The 19300-nt window shown below is 57.7% G+C and overlaps 2 protein-coding genes across 6 annotated transcripts in view; both read right to left on the bottom strand.

Annotated features, from left to right (window-relative positions):
- The window catches only part of RPS24 (ribosomal protein S24), a 1165472-nt gene that overhangs the window by 20015 nt on the left and 1126157 nt on the right, over positions 1 to 19300 (bottom strand). The window lies entirely within an intron of this gene.
- The window catches only part of ZMIZ1 (zinc finger MIZ-type containing 1), a 233722-nt gene that overhangs the window by 16634 nt on the left and 197788 nt on the right, over positions 1 to 19300 (bottom strand). For 4 of the 5 annotated variants that reach the window (XM_049646263.1, XM_049646258.1, XM_049646260.1 and 1 more), the window contains 8 exons: positions 18688 to 18832; positions 8388 to 8502; positions 7171 to 7388; positions 6289 to 6487; positions 5086 to 5376; positions 2160 to 2342; positions 903 to 980; positions 54 to 228 (listed from right to left, as the gene is read on the bottom strand). In XM_049646263.1, the coding sequence (XP_049502220.1) occupies positions 54 to 228; positions 903 to 980; positions 2160 to 2342; positions 5086 to 5376; positions 6289 to 6487; positions 7171 to 7388; positions 8388 to 8502; positions 18688 to 18832 (1404 nt within the window). The remainder of the gene's footprint in view (positions 1 to 53; positions 229 to 902; positions 981 to 2159; positions 2343 to 5085; positions 5377 to 6288; positions 6488 to 7170; positions 7389 to 8387; positions 8503 to 18687; positions 18833 to 19300) is intronic. The other variant, XM_049646262.1, reaches the window with a different exon arrangement.

Genomic DNA, 19300 nt, shown 5'->3' with positions numbered 1-19300 from the left:
ACAGAGGGAGGAGGTGGGGCTGGCCAGACAGAGGGAGGAGGTGGGGCACTCACCTGGGGGTGGTGGCAGAGCGCTCATATTTGGCTTGATGTCAGGCGGGAAGGGTGGTTTAACGTCTTGGCTGGGGGACAGGTACGGGGGGATGCTGCTCCCGGGGGTCATGGGGGGCGTGGGGTTCCCTGGAACAGGTGAGTGGGGGTAATTTGCCACAGGAACCGGCCTAGGAGGCTGGGGGGAAAGAGAAACCACACATAGGTTATGGGGTCACAGGGATAGGAGGGACTATGTCTGTGGACATACACCCCACCCACCCCACAGTCCTGGGACTATGGTTCCTGGTCCCTCAAGGGAAGAGAGCCCTCCCCCACCCCTCGGAACATACGTCTATCCTGGTCAGCACTAAGGCCTCTGTCTCAATTGGAAGACAGGTGGGCCTAGGAAGGGCCTTCCCACCCTTCACTTGGGTCACGGCACTGCAGTGCTAGGCAGGTGCAGGGTCCCCTGCCCACTTGACAAACAGGGACACAGACTCAGGGTAGGGGGGACTAGTCTAATGCAATCTCAGGAGGAGAGGAGAGCTGGGGTGAAGCCCAGGTCTCTGGTTGCCTACATAATGACTCTAGGCCATACCCTCCAACCCCCCCAGCTCAGGGGGTCCCCAGATGGAGTTGGGCCTGTAGCATCCTGGGCAACTGGCACCCCAGGAGCCCCTCACCCTTCTGGTCCCAGTCCTTATGCATCCCTGGCCCACCTGCCTGGACCTGTGGATTCCGTCTGGGCATTACTGTGTCCCAGAGCTGACGACCCGGGAATGCACCCTGATCCATGGGCCCGGGGACGGCATGGCCCCTTAGACACACAGGTGCACGGGGCTTAGAGCTAGGATGAAAACTGGAACATACCCTATTGACATTCCCCTGGCTGTAGTTACTGTAGCTGCTTCCCGAGAAGGTGTTGTTTTGTCCATTAAATTGCTCTGGCTGTTAAAACAAGATAAACAATGTGATGAATGTGGAAGGCAGAAAAGCTACCAGAAGCCTGCTTTCTTTCCTGATGTGAAAATTGGCCAGCGGTACCATACAGGGGATGCTGGTGAGGCCCATCCAGTGCTGCGGTGCAGAGCGGGACAGGGGTGGAGCAGGTCACCCGCGGGGACAGCATTTCCTCTCTCTTTCCATAGCTAGTGATACAGCATGAGTTTACAAAAAAACCAGAAACACCTAGTGTGTTAAAGCTGGAGCAGTGAAGGTGGTCATGTAAGTCAGCATGAATTCTCGCCAAATATACGTAAAAGTGTTTCTAGAGCAGGCTTCACTCCTGAGATGTACTTTACAACAATCCCGAAGAAGGAAAAAGCGAGGGACGTTTGGGTGGCTCAGTCGGTTAAGCGTCCGGCTCTTGATTTTGGCTCACGTCATGACCTCACAGTTGAGTTCAAGGCCCCGTTTGGGCTCTAAGCTGATAGCACGGAGCCTGCTTGGGATTCTCTGGCTCCTTCTCTCTGTGCCCTGCTTCTGTTCCCTCCCTCTTTCTCAAAATAGATAAACATTAAAAAAAAAAAAAAAAAGAGGCAGGAAAAAGCTATGTACCTGAAAATATCTGTGATAGTGTTACTTCCAAAGTGAAAAATCAGAAACAACCCAAATATCCAATAAAAAGTGAACAATAAAATAGGGTGTGGTTATGTATCTGTAGAATGTTAAACATCCTTAAAAGAATAAAAACCATGGAGACTTTGTAGCAATAAGTGACACGCTTGTGATTTCACATCAAGTGAAAGAAACAGATTCAAAATTACAGCCTTAGTAACAGTCTCAGAACAGGCTGATGCCCATGTGCCTGTAGCGAAACAAGGTTTAGAACTAATATTAATATATCTAGGTGGATGCTTTTTCCTTTAAAAAAATGCATTTTTTAAATTATTATCCCGTGTGCTGTAAATAGTGAAAGGAGAGGAGAAAACCCTTGTCTGAGCCCGTGGGAACAGGAACGGACATTTTGGTCGCTGCACGCATGGCTCTGAGGACAAGATGACACATCCTGGAAGTCTCTGCCTGCCCCCTGGTGCCTCAGGGGAACACAGAGCCAAGAGGACACGGGTGGGGGTGGGGATGGGAGGTGGGGAGGGAGGAAGGGGCCTGTGGGGTGGTAGAACTCACCTTGTAATACTGCCCCATGTTGACCGTGGGGGGTGGGTACTGCCCCGTGCTCGGCTGGCTGGGCATCCTTTGCCCGGGGTAGTTGGGAGAGGTGAGCGGCCGTGGGGGGTTGGGGGTAGGGTACTGGCCTGGCTGGGTGGGGAACTGGCTGTTTGGTCCATATTGCTGGTTTCCATAGTTGGGCTGTGGCGGCAAAGGAGAGGAGAAGGTGTGTCAGTGTCGTGGGGCCAAGCTACTCACCAGACGGCCACCTCACCTCTGTCCTTGCTGTTTTCCACTGGCAAACTGCCTCCTCCCCCACCTGGAGAGAGGAGGCTGAACCAGATGATGTCTGAGGCCCTTGCTGCTCTGAGACACTAGGTTCTGGCTGTGCGGCTGGAGGCCCTCTCACCGTGAAGATGTCTTCTCCAAGTACCCTGCTCCCCGAACCGAGGGCACTTTCAGAGCCTCTCATTCCTGCCATCGTGAGGGGGCCCTATTCCAAAGCCCCCTTTGTGCCTCTCCTAGTACTTGGTACGTGACGGGGGAAGGCAGACAACAGGATGTGCTTCCAGAGAGGGGACTCCCTCGACCCCTGCAATCTGAGGCTGAATCTGGGAGGCACCGTCCCCAGAGCCCACACTCCATTCCAAGAGAACGCACAGCCACTCCATTCTGGGCCATGTTGCAGGGGTGGGAAGAAGCCGCCTTGTGGAGGTTCCAGACAACCCTTCTCAAGACAGGCAACTGAGAGAGAAGACAGCTCCAGGGAGGGGCAGGACCACTGTCCTCGGAGATCTACAACGTGACACATGACACACCGATGTCCACCTCGTAGCTGCCTTCCCCCTCTGTAAGATTAAGTGACCCTCAGGGGCCACCTGCCGCCCAGACACTCCAGGCCATCACGTCCTATGGAGTCGCTGGTTCCCTCTCCCTTGTCTGTTGAAACTCCTGGTTTAGTAACTGTCTCTCTATGGAGGCCCAGTGGACCCTCCATAAATCCTCGCTCAACAAATGAAAGCAGGATCTGAAGGTAAGCGGTGGAGGAGGGAGGTGTCCACGCCAGTGTCAGAGAATCTGCCACTCATACTGCTGCGATACGGTGGCCGCACTGTGTGACAGTGGGGTTCCTGTCACGTCACCGGAGGAGGAACGCGGGTGGGGGCTGGGGCCTTCCCACCAGACTGCAGAGGAGGAGTCCTGTGTGGCACGGGGCAGTCTGGCACCTGCCCCCGGCCCAACGTGCCAACAGCTCAAAGGTTCTAGAAGCACACCGCTGCGAGGGAAGGCCTGCCTTCCCAGGCAGCGTCAGGCCACGTGACTACCCGGCGTCACAGCCTGGAGCCAGGCGTTTTGTAGCCGGGGAGCATCAGCATTCTACGAAGAGGATGATTTAGTAAACATAAATGAAGGCCTCTGGCGGGCCCTGGGCAGTGCAGCACAGGGGCAGGCACAGATGGATGTCAGAGCAACGACTGGGAGTTCCTTTCCCGATCTCCCTTCTTGCCATCACCTCCTTGGGGGCCTGCAGCCCTGAGTCTGGGTCTGCACATGCATCTCTAGCCCGGCCAGCAGGGACGCTGGGAGTGTGAGCACAGAAGGGGCGAGAGAGGGTCCAGAGCTCATGTGGGGGGCTGTATGTGGGAGACAGAGGCCAGCGGCTTGAGCCCCCAGCACAAGGACAGCCAGGGCCTTGACAGCCACGGTCCTTCTCTGGCTGGTACCTCCCTGCACCCGTGCCCACCCAGGAGTGTCTGGGTGTTTGAGGAGGTCCCTGACCTCTCCCTTAACTGGATTCAGGACGCCTCCAACAATGGCCAAGCCCGAGCTAGGGTGAATACTGAGGGAATCACAGAGACCTTCGAGGAACTTAAGGTTGGACTCTAAACCCACTTGCAAGCCCAAGCTGAAGGCCACAGTTCTGAGACACGCAGGGGGAAGCGGGTCTGAGAATAGGCAGCAAACAGACAGCTGCCGGGAAATTGCTCAGCAGGGAGCCTCGCCTAGGTAAGGAATCGAGGCAGGCTCCCTGAGGAGCGTGGGCGTTGGGCTAGGATTCTAGGGGCCCTGTGTCTTTTGCTACTGAACTAAATCCTTACCCAGATAGGCCACTTGCTGCCAACTTGTTTTCCCGTTGCTCACTGAAGGCCCTATGACACCCCCTCCAGGAAGTCCTCCTTCTCTGACCTCAAGCTGAATTCCATACACCCCACCGTGCATCACTGCCTTATGGGTTCTCGCTTAGACCTTCTCTTTCCTGCTGAGGTCTCGGTTCCCAGAGGACAGGTGTGGGTTTTACTTCCCTAAATCTTCACCGCCCCCTTGGCTGAGCTGGCTGGGCAGCCAATTAGGCAACGTTCCTCCCGAAAGAGCAGCTGACAGTTGATGGAGAAGAGCCCTAAGAAGCACGCTGCCTGCCTTCCAATCACTTCTCTGACGTGCACAGACATTAGATATGTACAGGGTTTTGTCTCCTCTCTTGCTCTTGGAAGTGAGAAGCCCTCATGCGGATGTGAGGAATGTGGACTCGAGGAGGTTTCGCTCCTTACTCAAGTCACCCAGTAGCCAGTCGGCAGCTACAGCTGTCCGTGCCTGCCCGGGGCCAAGCGCCCTGGGTACAGCCCCTCATTCAAATCTTCCAAGCAGCCCCAGGAGGTGGGCTGGACCGTCACCATCTTTTATAGGTGAAAAACCAAGACTCAAGAAGGGACACGGCTTGATCAAGGACTTCCAGCTGGGAAATGGCAGAGCTGGTCTTAAAGCCTGGAGCCCGATTCCTCAGTCCTTAGGCTTGGCCTTTTGGTCCAGGTTTTGTCCAGGTCAGTTCGTACCCTTTCCAAAGTACTGCCCACAGTCCCTGTGTTTTCAAGCCCCAGGTTTCCCCCCTCCCCCTCCCCGCCCCCAGCTCCCACCGTGAACGCCACCTGCCTGCTGTCACACTCACCTCTCCCGGGTATGGCCTCTTTATGCTTTGAATAGGCAGGGACTGGGGCCGGGGCCCCGGGTAGGTCTGCTGGGGCATCCGCTGCCCATGGGTGCCAAAGGGGCTGATGCCGGGCGGCCGGGGCTGGTTCATCCCCATGGGAGGGCCGCTCATCCCCGAGGGTGTCATGCCAGCCGCCATGCTTGCGGGGTTCATGCTGCCCCCCATGGAGGCAGGCCCCCGCGGCCCGGGCTGGTTCATGAATTGGCTGTTATACGCCTGGGTGGGACCCATCTGGAAAGAGGAACAGACCTTCAACGGGAGAAGAAGAAAAAAAAAAAGAATAAAATGCCACATGCATTGAAAGTGCAGGGAGGGAAGGGTGGGGGAGGTGGGAGGCTCTGGGTTGGGGGGCACTTTCCTGTGTGGCTGCAGCTGGTGACCAGGCCCCAAGGGAATCTCTGGCCCCCTGGGCTCACCGCTGCCCTCTGCAGGCCACACGGGAAAGATGCAGCCCAAGGGTGTTATGGGGTGGGGGCGCAGTCACTCCAGAGAGCAGGCAGCATTTCCAGGGAGGCAGGCAGGGAACGGGAAGAAGGTGCAGAGGTGGGGAGGGGCGTGGAAGGATGGGGGGGGATGAGGATGGAGGCAGGAGCCCCTTTCCTGGAAGCCCTGGCCCCGCCCTTGGCCAATGGAGACACATCCTCCATCGGCAGTCTGAGGCAGTCCCAGCTGTGCCCATCCTACGGTCCCCACCTCCTGTCCCCTGTCCTGCACTCCTGCGGGGAACCCCCTCGCCTCACATGCCATCCGTCCTGAAGGTCAGGGGAGCAGAACTGGGACCAGGGCTCAACCCCCAGATGGGATGACAAGGAGTATATGGTCTTCAGAGGCCACCACGGGGACAGACTGGTGACAAGACATTTTAGACATGGAGTCCACTCTTGGGCGAGCAGCAGCCCAGAGGGCACTGAGGAACGTTCTTCCCCATTCTCAGACACGCACGAGCCACAAACCCACGCGGAACAAACACAAACCCCCCCACCCCCGCCACACCCACGTCCTGACACACACCTTTCCACGTGCCTCCAAGAAAGCCCAAACACACACCGACCCCATCAGCTTTCCCAGCACCCAGGGCACTGACACCCCAGGCCTGACTCCCCGGGGCTGCCTGCCTTGCTGAGTGGGCCGAGGCTCGACTGGGACTGGCGGGGCCCTTACCGGTCCGTACTGGTTTATATCCTTGTTCTGTGTCTCCTGCAAGGCTGCCACAGTGGCCGTGGCCGTGGCCGTGGCCGTGGCCGCCGCCGCCGCCACTGCAGCTGCTGCGGCAGCAGCCGCCGGCTGAGTGAAGTCAGCGGGCGGCCTGGTGTGCGGAGGGATGCCCATGCCTGCGGGGGCGTTAGGACCCCCGGGGTAGCTGCAAGCGAGAAGAAGGGAAGACTTAGATACCTTCTGAATCTACAGATGAACCGCGGTAAGCCCTGGGCTGGGAGGGAGAAGACGGATCATTCCCAGCCCTCCCACCCCCAGCTCAGAGACAGGGGAGGTGTTTAGACTCAGAACCCAAAGGGGCGCGGGGCCTCCTGTGGGCTGGCAGCCCTTCGTGTCACTTGGTGACCAGCAAGCCGCCGTGTTGGGTGCTGGGCGGCACGGACTCTCGCGGCCGCTAGAGGGCCGCGGAGAGGGGTGAAGCCCGAGAGGTGGTCTTGAGGAGGAATGGGCTGCCTCTGCCTGCCCCCCACATCCCTGCAGCATCTTCCTGGGGTTCTGTGCCCCTTCCTCCCTTCCTCTTGACCCTGGTGATTCTTGACCTCGTGCATCTCTGCCTCCACAACCGGCAGGGCGGTGACCTGCCTGACCTGCGTGGAGCAGCTCTCCCCCCGCTGTTGGGGCCGCCCTCTCCGTGGGTCCCAGCATATACAGACACCAGGCACAAGGGTCACTCTGAGGCCCAAGCACACGGTCCCATCACCACGGGCCTGACGGCAGCTGCTGTAGTGTCTGACTCACAGATCGGCCTCAAAGTGGGGAATGATGTGCCAGGAAGCACGGTGCTGGCATTTAAACTGGAATCTTCCTCCTGGGTGGAAGGCTGCTCACCTGGCCCCGAAGCCCCCGCTGCCGGGGTAGTTGGGCCGGCCGTACATGCTCTGCTGGATGTAGGGCTGAGCGGGCCCGGCCTTGGCCGAGAACTGTTGCTGCTGCCCAGCAAACTGGGGGGAGTTGAGGCCGGGGTTGCTGGTGGTCATGCCCGATGCCATAGGGTTGCCGCCTGGATTCATGGGGTTGTTGGCATTGGCCATAGGGTTCCCGAGGACCTGTGGGCAGAGAGTGGTTGTCACTCAAGCGGCACCCCAGGTGGCATGGGGAGGAAGAAGGAGACATGGGGAGGGGGCGGTTGCGATGGTGAAAGAGGGAGAACAGAGAGAAAGGAGGAGAAAAGTGGAGGCATGAATTGTTCCCAGAGCATATGAATGCTTCGAAGGGGTAATGCAGCCCGGAAGCGGGCAGCACAGAAGAGGAGGGCCTCAGCCTGTGATCGAGTGAGGCAGGGCTGGTCCTGCCCCTGGTGCCAGGTGGAAGGCACTGGACTTCTCAGCCCTCCCCCTGCCAAGGGTCCTGGATGCCCGGAGGGTCGGGCCACACAGAGGCCCTGGGATGCTGCTCCGTGAGGGCGAAGAGAAGCCCATCTGCCAGCTCCGGAGGGTGGCGGGATGCTGGCCGAGGGGCCCCTGTGCCCCGAGACTGCAGGGAGGCCCAGTGGTGCCCTCCCAGGTGGCAAATAGCCCAGAGCCTTCCGCATGGCCATGGCAGAGGCTGGGCAGGCGGGAGAGGAAGGAGTGGAGGAAAGAGGAAGGGGCGAGAGCAGGAGGCAGGTTTGGCCAGGCGTGTGGGGAGGGGTTTGTCACAAGCTGAAAGCTCACCGTTTTGCTAAAATCTAACCCAGGTTACCCAGTGTCAAAGACCCCAGACACTGGGGCCCTGAGGCCAGTAACAGCCAGGAAGTTCTCCCATTTATCCAACCAAAGTAAACGTGGGCTGGGGAAGAACTGGCTCTCCGTCAGATGAGACTCATTCCCCAGGAAGGGCCCCAGACCGGGGACGGTGTGTAGGGGCCAGCTGCCACCTTCCTGAGGCAGGTGTGGAGGGTAGAGGCGTGCCCACAGCTGAGTGTGCCCTGAGAGCCGGTCTTTCCAGCCGGGCAGAGCCCGGGAGAGTCAGGAGGGCTGGCACGGGACGGGGACCCAAAGGCCCCGGGGCTCAGGGGATGGTCCTGCCTGGGAGGGGCCGGGGCTGGGGGCAGGAAAGGCTCTTACCTGGCTCTGGGATGTGTTGGTCACTCCCCAAACTGTGGTGACCACGGAGAGGGAGCCGGGAGGCTGGTTGGTGTTCTGCTGCCAAGGGACAGAGTCATAGGGGAACGACCCATCACTGCAGAGGGAGACAGAGGGGGGTTCTCAGGGGCCGCGTACACAGGAGGGCCCCGCCACTCCACCACGCTCCGCAGCTCCCAGCCCAGCCCAGGTGACCCCCGTCTCAGCCAGCTCTAGACCCCCAGCCCTGACAGGCTGTCTGACGCCGAACAGGTGACATCGCACGGTGACAGACTGTGCCAAGCGACCACCTCTCCCCGCATCGCTGGGGACACCCCCATGGCTGTCTGTCTCACCTTAGGCCACCGAAGTCCACAGGCCGCGCTGCGAGGAAGAAGAGAGAGCCGCAGGCCCAACCTGAGCTCCTCCTCCAACCACGCTCTGACATGAAGTGGTCCCTCCAGAAAGCTCTGGTTCCCCCACACCCGCTTCCCCTTGGAACTTCCCGGTCCCTTCTCAGAAAAGGCCGGAAGGGCCCCAGTCTTGAATTTCACCTCTTCCCCCTTCCTCCTGACCCTTCAGAGCAGGTTGGCCACACAGCCCTGCGGATCTGGACTTTGGCAGGAGTTTCCTTGCGTCAGTCTCCTTCCCGACTCTGCATCACAGGTACAGGCCTGCCTGCCATGCTTCCTCCCCTGCTCCCAACCCCAGTCTCTCCTGCACATCCCTGCCAAGCTAATCTCCCTCCAACCCCCAAGACGCTCTGCGTGATCAAAGACCTTCCTTGGCTCTCAGTGTTTACAAGGCAAAGTCCAAATTCACACACTTCAGAGCAATTTACCCTGTCGGCTCATCAGCATGCCCTGCCTCCCAGCTTGGCTCCCAGCTCTCCTGGAGCAGCCGTACCCACGTCTCCCCAGTCTCGTCGCTAGGCCCAGATGTACCCACTGTGTTTGGTGACATCTCCTGGGAAGCCCCTAAACAACAGAAGCAAGGACTTAACCTTAGGCCCAACACCCCATCCTATACACAGTAAGTGCTCATTAATGGCCTCCTGTTAGTTGCTGCAAAGAGTGACTCCAGGGAGAGGGAGAGGGCTGTTGGGGTTACAGCATCGAGAACACGCCCGAGGACCAGCCTTTATGAGTGCTGAGCCAGGGCTGTCTCTCCTCTGGAGCCTGTTCCGCTTGGACTCTGGCACCTCTCACGAGGAGAACATCCCGGACACGGCCCCAGAAGGAGCAGAGAAACAGAGCACCCACATCTGCTTTAGTGGCCCTGCACAGCACCCCGACGGGCAGCAGTGAGGCCTGCCGGGCAGCACTGCTGGGTACCAGGATGGGGGAAGGAGGCCTGGAGGAGGGTGGCGTGGTAGAAAGTGCCTCGTGCCTCTGCTGGGCTCGTGCCTTCGTCACAGGAAGTCGGCAGGAGGCAAAAGCTCTCACTCACTCCTGGAGAGCTTCTACCCCAGCTTAGCAGGCCCTGGGGGTGCTGGGAGCCAGCCCAGAGGTCAGGACTTATAGGAAGGAGACATAGTCCTGCATGACAAGCAGCCAGAGAGGAGCCGGGGGTCTGAGTTTCACGCCTGTTTATTGCCAGGCCGAACCCTCGGCAGTCAACACAGTCAAGGCACGCGGGGCCCTGCAGGGGCGGTCGGACTGGAGGGCAGGACCAGGGCACTGTCTGCCCAGGCTTGCTCTTCCCCGGCCTCACACCCTCTTGACTGGCCAGCCCCTGGCTTCCTTCCTATCTCTGCTCAGAAGTCACCTCACTGGAGTGGCCTGCCCCGACCTCCTGGTCTCAGAGAAATCCTACCGCTCCCTTTGCCTCCTATCCTGGCTTTTTTTTTTTTTTGGGGGGGGGTACCCTGGATATAAGTCCTGTCCCTCCCTGGCTCAGGGGACAAGTTCCTCCTGCCAAATGGGCCTAAGAATGGTACTCCCCCACTTTCCAGAGTTTTTAAGCTGTAGGTCATGAAACCCGAGCGGGTCAAGACATCAAACCAGCATGAGGGGAAAAAAAGAGGGAATAAAACAGAAAGTAGTTAAGCATGAACACGTGGTGAGAATACATATTATTCCCTGAACTTAACATCTTGATTTTATATACACGTATGAGCGGGTCCTGGGTCACAGCCGTTAATACGTGCATTTACTCTGGGTCTCAGTCAAGGAAGATTGAGCAACACAGGCCTCGGTCGTGTCAGTCTGATGTGGCTCAGAGAGACGAACGCAGACAAAAGGGCTTTCTCAACTAGAAAGGGACACAGGCTGGAGCATTACTCGTGATTTCCAGGGGCAAACAGCAGGCCAAGAACCTGAAGGGGAGGAAATGTCCTCGGGAACCAGCCCTCCTGCCTGCTCCCTGCTCCTGCTGGGAGCATCGTGTCTGCATCATGTTTGATGATGGGGGGTGAGGCCGGGATGCACAGGCCAAAGGTGACAGACACCTCAAACTCTGCATCTGGGATGGCCGATGGGGACCTGGGTGCCCAGAGAGCTGGGGGGGGGGGGGCAGCAGCAGCACAGGCAAGTAAGCAACGAGCCTGCTCGTCAGCACAGTTGGGCTAGACCCACCTCTCTGGCACAAGTCACAGAGGGCTGGGGTACCATCTGGTCGCGGGCCTGGCACACCACAGTCTCAAAGGGAGGCCCTGCAGGCGACAGTTTTAAACAACGGAGAGGAGACCCCTAGACACCAGCTGTCCTGTGAGGCTCATTCTAGGTGTGCAGGATTAAACACGGGACTCCCATCAGCTTAACAGAATACAAGGGTGAGTCTGTCTTCTCTCCCCAGTCCGCCTGCCCCACAAGCTCCCATCAACCCTCCAGGCTGATGGCCCATTCTGCCCAAGGTTCGTGTCCGTTTAGCACGCACTCGGCAGGCTCAGGAAGCAAAGCCCTCCGGGAGCCCCTGTAGCCCGGCAGGGCCCCGCCTGAAGCCTGGGCGGGGAGCCGGCAGCTGCTGTCTCACCGCCTCGGGTGGGGAGGCCCCGGCTCACCAGGATACTGCACAGGCCCACAAACAGGCTCCCAACTGCCCTGCAGCTCCGTGGGTGGGCCTTGTGGGCGGAAACCAGCTCCTTCCTGTTTCGTCCCCTCCACCCCAAAGCCGGTGAGAAGCGACTGGAACCATCGTTCCCAAACTGGGCATCGCACCGCCGGGCTGCAAGGTTCACCCCAGAGCCCAGGCACATACCAGGAGCGCACGCGTGTGGATGGGGACACGTATGTGTGCGTGCACATGAGCCCCGCTGACATGCTGCTGTGCACATGCGGGGGAAGAGACAGGCACACGCATGGAGGGGCGGTCTCGGGGACTTGCTCGCCCCCACTCGCACCTGCTGCAGAAGCAGAAGTGGCAGCCGCACCAACACGGCTGTGACTCATCTCCTGGGGAGACGGCTCCTGCTGTCGCAGTGAAGGCTCTCGCCCCCACAGGCCCATGGCAGTCAGCCCTGCCGACGCCTCTGCCCGGACTCAGACACCACCGCCAGGGGGGCTGCCCGGCTCCGGCTCCCTGTGCCCAAGGAGCAAGGACAAGCCAGGTTCCTGGGCCCTTCCAGTGTGGGAGGGGGCCCAGGGTGATGAAGAAGAGGCCTAGAAGGCCTGTGTAGGGCTGTGTAGTTCTGAGACTCTTCCTTCCTCCGGCAAATACTATTTAACCTGCAGATAAGTTCAGCCCAGGTCGGGAACCACTCTCTCCTCTTACCCATACCTGGTTGCAATTCAAAGGGAGGCCAGGGCCCCTGGAGCTGAGAGAATCCCACTCTTAGGAATCCTGCCTCCTTCTGTGCGCCCTCAATCCAGCACGGCCTGGTTTCATGCCACAGCTCCCCCCAGCTGCAGTCTAGCCCAGCCAAAACTGCCCTAAGAATCCAATCCACCCAGAGAGACAGCAGTCCCAGAAGCCACTTGGAATCTCAGCAGGGCTCTGCCTGCCAAAAGCTCCCTAATACGGGGACAGGTGCTTTCCCATCTCTGTGCCTCTTCCCGGTCTGGGATGCTGTATCCTCACCCTGAAAAAAATGCCACTCGTCCTTCCCAGGCTCCTCTTCCAAAGGCCACCTCCTTCAGGAAGCCCTTGCTGCATCCACTGGCCTGAGCTCTACTTGTTCCTCGCATTCCTAGGGCCCGACTGGGGGCCCAAATGAGAGCCCTCCTGCCTTTTTCCTTCTGCCCCAGGAGTCCTGAGTTAGGCTACCCGTGCCTGGCATGATGTCTTCAAACCTATAGGGCTCAGAAAGCCTTTGCTAACCAGAGAGAAAGCCCACCTCTCCACACTCTCCTCAGAGGGATGCCTGAGAAGGGAAAACGGCGCCCATTCCTTAATTCCGATTGCTGACCACTCACAGTGCGTTTGTGACCCCACGGGCACCGGCACCCAGGAAGTGAGAGGTCCTGCCCTCTGGGGAGAGGGACAGAGGGAAGCTAATGAAGCAGCTCCTTACTCTCTTTATGCCTCAGTGTCCTTGTCTGTAAAATGGGGATACTAGTACTTCTCTCAGAAGGCTGTCACGAGGATTATACGAGCTCACACGTCTAAGGCACAATGGCCACATCTGGCATAACGCAGGCACCTAAAAACTGCTGGCTGTTGCTGTCGTTGTTATGATTTATCGCGTGGTTTCTAGAAGCAAGGAACTGTGTGAAGGGACTTTCACCCGAGAACACATTCCCTTTAACGTGGGCTCGACAGATGCATCTCTTAGGAGCTGAGGCTCACAGGGTCCCAGAGTTTGTCCAGGGCAAGACTGCCAGATGGGTCTGACCACGCCCCACTGTCTCGGGGAGCTAAGGATCGGGGAAGATGGCGCCTCCCTGCTGGAAGATGGGGATAATGTGAGGGCAGCACACGCTATGAGGGACATCTCGCAGTCCCTGAGAATTCCAAGGGGCACAGCTTCCTGAGGATTCTCAGGGAAGCTGCCCAGCATGAAGGGACAGAGGGCCTGTAAAGTTTGGTCTGAGAGACAGGCTGCAGAGAAAACCCAAACAGTGACCCAGGAAAAAACACTCTATCCATCAAATCATTAGCTTTGGCCCGCACCAAGTATCCTGGCAGATATTCAGGGACTCCAACCAAACATTTCTGAGGCTACTACTCAAATGGCAGAGGGAGGCCCTGTGGTACAGAGGCTAAGTTTCTGGGCTCTAAACCTAGACTCTTTATAGGGTCAAACCTGGGTTCTGCTACCGACAATTTGCATCAACTTGAACTTAAGGCAGCTCACCTTCCTCATCTGTAAAATGGGATGAACGCTCTCCTAAGATGAAACATACGAATACAAGTTCGGCACAGTGCCTGGCACAGAGTCCCTGCTAAATTGTACATACGCTCTCCTCTCTGTTTCTCCAGCCTGACTGCATGTAGGTAGGCACCCATGCTTACTTGCTCATACAATGATGGTGCTTAGAAGTTCTGCAGAAATGCTATCGATGAGAGGGAGTGTTATCATCATTCCTGTTCGTTTTCTAAGCCTCTGAGGCTTTGCTTCAGTGTCCCTCTGCCTTCCTGTTTCTAGTGAACTCCTACCTATACTTCAAAGCCCAGCCTGGATACTCCCTTTTGTGATTCTCTTAAGCAGAAGCAAGGACGTTTTCCTCTATTCCCTCAGCTCTTTTTGTCACATGAAAGAGCTTTTCACGCTGCAGTTATAGTAGACGATTTACATGTCTGTTTGGCAGCTCCATGGGCACTGACTGATGTTTGCTAAATGTGAGAAAATGAGTAAAGCCCAGCAAGAGGGAGTGATGATTCCTGGCTCCCGGGTACCTCCTGTGGCAGTGTCTACACAGACATTCATGGAGGGAAGAGGAGGGGAGGGCTGAGTTATTTCTTCCCTTGCATTTCTAACAGCCACTTTATTTGGGAGAAATAACGAATTCCTATTAAGGGTATTGTCAGACCCTAATTAATTTCCCTGATCTGGCTATATTGGTCCCGTCTCCATGCAAGGCTGTAGAGTTACCATTAATGAAACACCAAGCCAGTGAGGAGCTGAAGCTCCCACCCTCTTTAATTTAGGGGGACCATTAACACTGCTCTCTATCATCACAACGACTCGGGCCGCTTCCTTTCCTCCCTGTGGTGAAACATAGAGGGAAATGCGTCGCTAACTGCATATTACAGGGTTTTAAATTTTATCAATAGGAAGGAGGAAAGGAAAAGATCCTGTATCTTAGCAATCTGGAACCGATGGAGCAGGATTTATGGGTCCTTCAATCCCCCTTTCGTTTCTTTTTCTTTCTTTCTTTCTTTTTCTTTCTTTCTTTCTTTCTTTCTTTCTTTCTTTTTCTTTTTTCCTTCTTTTCTTTCTTTCTTTCTTTCCTTGCTTTTCTTTCTTTCTTTCTTTCTTTCTTTCTTTCTTTCTTTCTCTCTCTTCCTTTCTTTCCTTGCTTGCTTTTCTTGCTTTCTTCCTCGCTTTCTCTGTCTTTTTTTAATTTTCTGGGGGCAAGAAGGGCCTGTTACCCTCTGAGCTTTGGGTACGGCTACACAAAAGCAGCTAACAATGAAGGCGGTGAAGGTAGTGTGATGTGACCAAGGAAAGGAGAACACCAGGGGTCAGCTCTGAATGACTCCTTCTTCGTCAGCTGACAAGAGTGAGAGCGCCAGAGTCTGCCGGCACCGAGCGGAGGGCTGGGGGAATAATGACTGGCCTGTGGGACATCTTGTGTGCCAGGCCCGGCGGCAAGCACATTCCAAGTCCTGCACTGCTGTTATTCTAGTGCTACAGATGAGGAAACTGAGGCACAGAGAGGTTACAGAGCTGCCCAAAGTTCCCCAGCTGGAAGATGCCAGGGCAGCAGCTCGCCTCCCACAGCCTGGCTCAGGGCCTGTGCCCCAACCTGCCGCACCGAGGGGAGCACCGGGGCCGCACCCAGGCACCTCTCTTCTGGGGGTGCCGCAAACCCCTCTCCTGGAAGAAGGGCAGCACCCCTTGATTCCCGAGTGTTCCCCAGCTCTAGCGGGCTCTGGCTGTAATTAAACGAAGAGTGTAAACAAGATTATTAGGCTTTTAATTACTTTTGCAGCACTGATTTGCATATGGACAATGTGCTAATCACAAATGGCTTTTTTAACCACTCATGAGCAAGAAGAAGGCAGAAACGTCTGCCGGCAACCAGTCTGGGCCGCTGCGGGGACTGTGAAGGGGTCCAGCTGCAGGACCGTGGGCCTGAGGCCCCATGCTGCCCTGGGCTGGCCTCTCCCGGCCCTCCTTCTCCCGCCCGAAGCTCTGCACATCCCCATAAAGTGGAGAGCACACACCTACCTACAGCTCGCTCATCAGGACCAGACTCTAAGACGGCCCATTGACTGCTCCGCAGACCACAAAGCCCTCCCCAAACGTGCGGGCACCCGACACTCCTCCTGACACCGTCACCCTCAGCAACTGCCACGGGGCTGCCGTCGGCTGGCCCTTTCTGATGCCTGGGGCCTGCGTGGCAACGAGTGCCACCACGTGCCTATCGGCTCGAGGGGTCACGGGCCCCAACTCCCAGCCTGGTGCTATGGCACCAACCTCCATGTAACCTTTCCTCTGAATGTCCACGACGGGGCGCCTGGCTGGCTCAGTCGGTCAAGCGTCCGACTTCGGCTCAGGTCATGATCTCACGGTTTGTGGGTCTGAGTTCTACGTCAGGCTCTGCGCTGACAGCTCGGAGCCTGCAGTCTGCTTTGGGTTCTGTGTCTCCTCCTCTCTCTGCCCCTCTCCCACGTCAAAAATAAACAAACATTAGAACAAAAATGTAAATGGCTGTGACCATGCGACAGTCACACAGTTCCCCAGAGAGAGCCTGGGGCTTCAGGCTTCCAAGGCTCCCTCACCCTTTTATTTACTTGTCCTCAGAGCCTACAGACAAGGACCCCTGAGTTTTCAAACAGCCACACATCTCAAACACCAAATCCTGGACATCACAGGGTCCTCAAGCTCACCTGGGTTAGGGTCTCCTTAATTATAAGGCAAGAGGGGCTTCTGTCCCCACGTCACTCAATACACTTGTGGAGGAGGATGGTCAGAAAAGTTTCCTTTCTGTGAAAATACTTGACTTTCTCTTCAACTTTCTTTCCTTCTGGTTTGGGAAATTACATGAGGACTTAAAAGGTGATGCCCCTTATGGGAATTTCCTGGGAAATTCATGAAGCTATGAGTAGAGACCAACCGGTCTCAGAAAGAAGTGTTATGTTAAGGAGGCCACATTCCACGGAAGCAGCTGGTCATCCATCACTTCTCCGTGAAACCTTCCAGGGCACAGGGCTCTCCCATCTCTGAGAGGCTGCTGTTTTGCATTCTCCATCATTCTGTGAGCACATACAGGGAGCTGAACCAGTGGTACAGGTGGCAGGGCACTGGGTAACCAGCCAGTGGCTCTTCGGCCCACTGAGGGAAAGCCAGTTCAAACTCCTAGAAGGCACCTGCCCAGCTCTCCGATCAAACCCTTGAAGACCAAGGCCCATGTCGTCTGGGCAGCCTCTTGACAGACATTTTCCTCCTTTGGAACCCCAAGGCCAGGCCGACCTGTCACTGAACCCTAACCCTGCCTGGATCTGGCAGTTCCCAAGTCGCCTCACTGGTCTTACTTCCCCAACTAGCGAGATGCAGCCCCTGGAGCACAGACATCCCTCATCTAGTGAACTCCAGGACGGGACATTCTCATGCTGGCAGCTCAGCTCAGCAACAGCCTGGCAAAGGCCTGGCCGGGGTCCAGATCCATGGCGCCCCGTGGCCTGAACGGTCATGGCCAAGCAGGTCTGAGGCAGGCCTCTAAGCGGGGCTGCAGGGCGCTGGCCCAATTGGAGGGGGACAGGCTGGAAGGACAGGACGTGTGAGGCAACAAGAGGCAGGATGAGTCTGGCGGCGCAGAGTGGGAACAGACTAAAAGAAGGGTAAATGCGAGCTGGGTAGTTTAGGCTGCATTCAGCCCCACCTAGTGCACAGTGGCTGGCAGCTGCTCAGACGGACAAGACCTGTGGCTTTTTGCTGAGCCAGGGTGAGGGGAGGAAGGCGGCCAGAGGTGGGTTTTGTCTCTCTAGAGCAGTGCTTCTTAGCCACAGGTGATACCCTTGGCCCCAAGACTGCGTGAAGGTACTTAAGCACCGTGGGGGCGGGAGAGGGGGCAGTAGAAGAACCGAGTGGGCAGGGACCGAGATGTTAAATGCCCTGCAAAGTCCCGCACCATGAAAAAATGCCCTGGCCCAAATGCCAACAGGGTACCACCCACCAGGAAACACGCACAGAAGGGGGGCTGTCCTGAGTCTGAGTGGTCACAGGTTGGGCCGAGGGTGCGGTGAGGCAGTGTTGACGGGCTTGCCGTCCTAAAAAGTGCTTCTGGCAGAGGCAGGGAACCATGTGTTGGGGCCGTCCTGTCTGGGCAGGGTGCTGGACCTAAGGAGCTCCCCTGGGGCTCTGAGAATCAACAGTCTCCAATTCAATTTGTGGAGTGTGGCCAGTGCCTGCGTCCGTGGCAGCGCCTCAACGGCGTGAGCCAGGTCTCCTGCGGGGTGCTCTGGGCCGCGGGTGCCTCGGTCGGGCTGGGTCACGAACGGGAGCCTAGCTCTGACTGCAAATGCACCTCACCCCGAAACGTGCTCGTTGGCGGGACCGCAGAGGAAAAGCAGACAGCGTGGCGGGTCTGTTGCTCGGCCGGCAGAGCACTGGGCGAGGGCGTGCCCAGCTCAGCAAGGCACCTGCAGAACACTTAGCCACAGGACTTGCTGGGCCTGAGCCCACGCTCCTTGCAGGGCAGACCGGCCAGTTCCTCGGTGCCTGATGGCCTCCGCCACGCCGTTCCCACCTGTGTCCCTGGGCTTCTGGTGGCCCCACCCCTGTGCTAACAGCCCAGCCTCACTCGGCTCCTGCGTGGTCGGCCTGGGCTCGCTCTGTCCCCATCCATCTGCCGGTGGGACCATCAGCTCTGTGACGTTCTCGAGCCCCTTCTGGGCCCCGGGTGTCTCCGGGTTTGCCCAACATCTCGCTCAGGAAAAGGGGGAAGACCCTGGGCTCAGGATGGTTACCTTTCAGCCCAGAGTCTAGAACCTCAAGAAGAGACGGCCCTCCACTGAAGGGACAAAGCAGTCAGGCTGGGTAAGACCAGCGCTTGCAGCCTCCGTTGTCACGCTGGAGAAACGGCGCTCACCCACACGGATTTAAAGAACAGCGGCATTTGAGAAAACAGGGAATATCCTCACGGCTGCTCAGAGGCCCCCACCCCAGTCCTGCCACCTGAGGGGCTCTTCCAAGGGCACGTCGGGGCCTGAGGGCTGGCTGCCCAGCGCCCACCCCTGGAGGCATGTGCCCACTCACCTGTGCGACAGAGTGGGTTTCATGGAGCTCATGGAGTTGAGGGGAGGCTGCATGGGGAGTTTCCCGGGGGCGTCGCTCTGGCGGCTCTTCTGATGTCGGAGAAGCAGCAGGCGGCCGAGCTCCTCGCACCAGGAGGACAGCAGGGCTACGAGGAAGGACAGGATGGTCAGCGGGCCCCGTGGCCACCTCCTCCTGCCACGCCCACACCCCCGTCGCGGGCCCACACTGGGTGCTCCCACCTTCGTGTGACACTGGGAGAGCCACTAAGCCTCCTCACCTGTACAGCGGGACTAACACCCCGAAGGAAGGGCTAAAAGGCTCCTGATGCTGGAGGAGGGCAGCAGAGGGGGGCGCATTTCAACGGCTACCTCTTTGAGAAGGACAAGCCCAGAGGCGGCAAAGAGGAGAGACCGGACATGACGGAGGGGACGTCAGGGGTCACACCCCCGAAGCAAGGGAGGGAGCCACGCACAGACCCTGTGTGGGGCGAGCTTAGGAAGGGCCTGCCGGCCCACCCCCAGACTTCTCAGCGAAGCCTGAGAAGCAGCCCGACATGGCTTCTCCCCCTCCCCAGAGGTAGGGCAGGCGAGGAAAACTTCACAAGGAATCCAGA

This window comes from Panthera uncia, chromosome D2 (assembly GCF_023721935.1).
Source record: "Panthera uncia isolate 11264 chromosome D2, Puncia_PCG_1.0, whole genome shotgun sequence".
Classification (NCBI taxonomy): Eukaryota; Metazoa; Chordata; class Mammalia; order Carnivora; family Felidae; genus Panthera; species Panthera uncia.
This window is presented reverse-complemented; position numbering and strand designations above follow the sequence as displayed.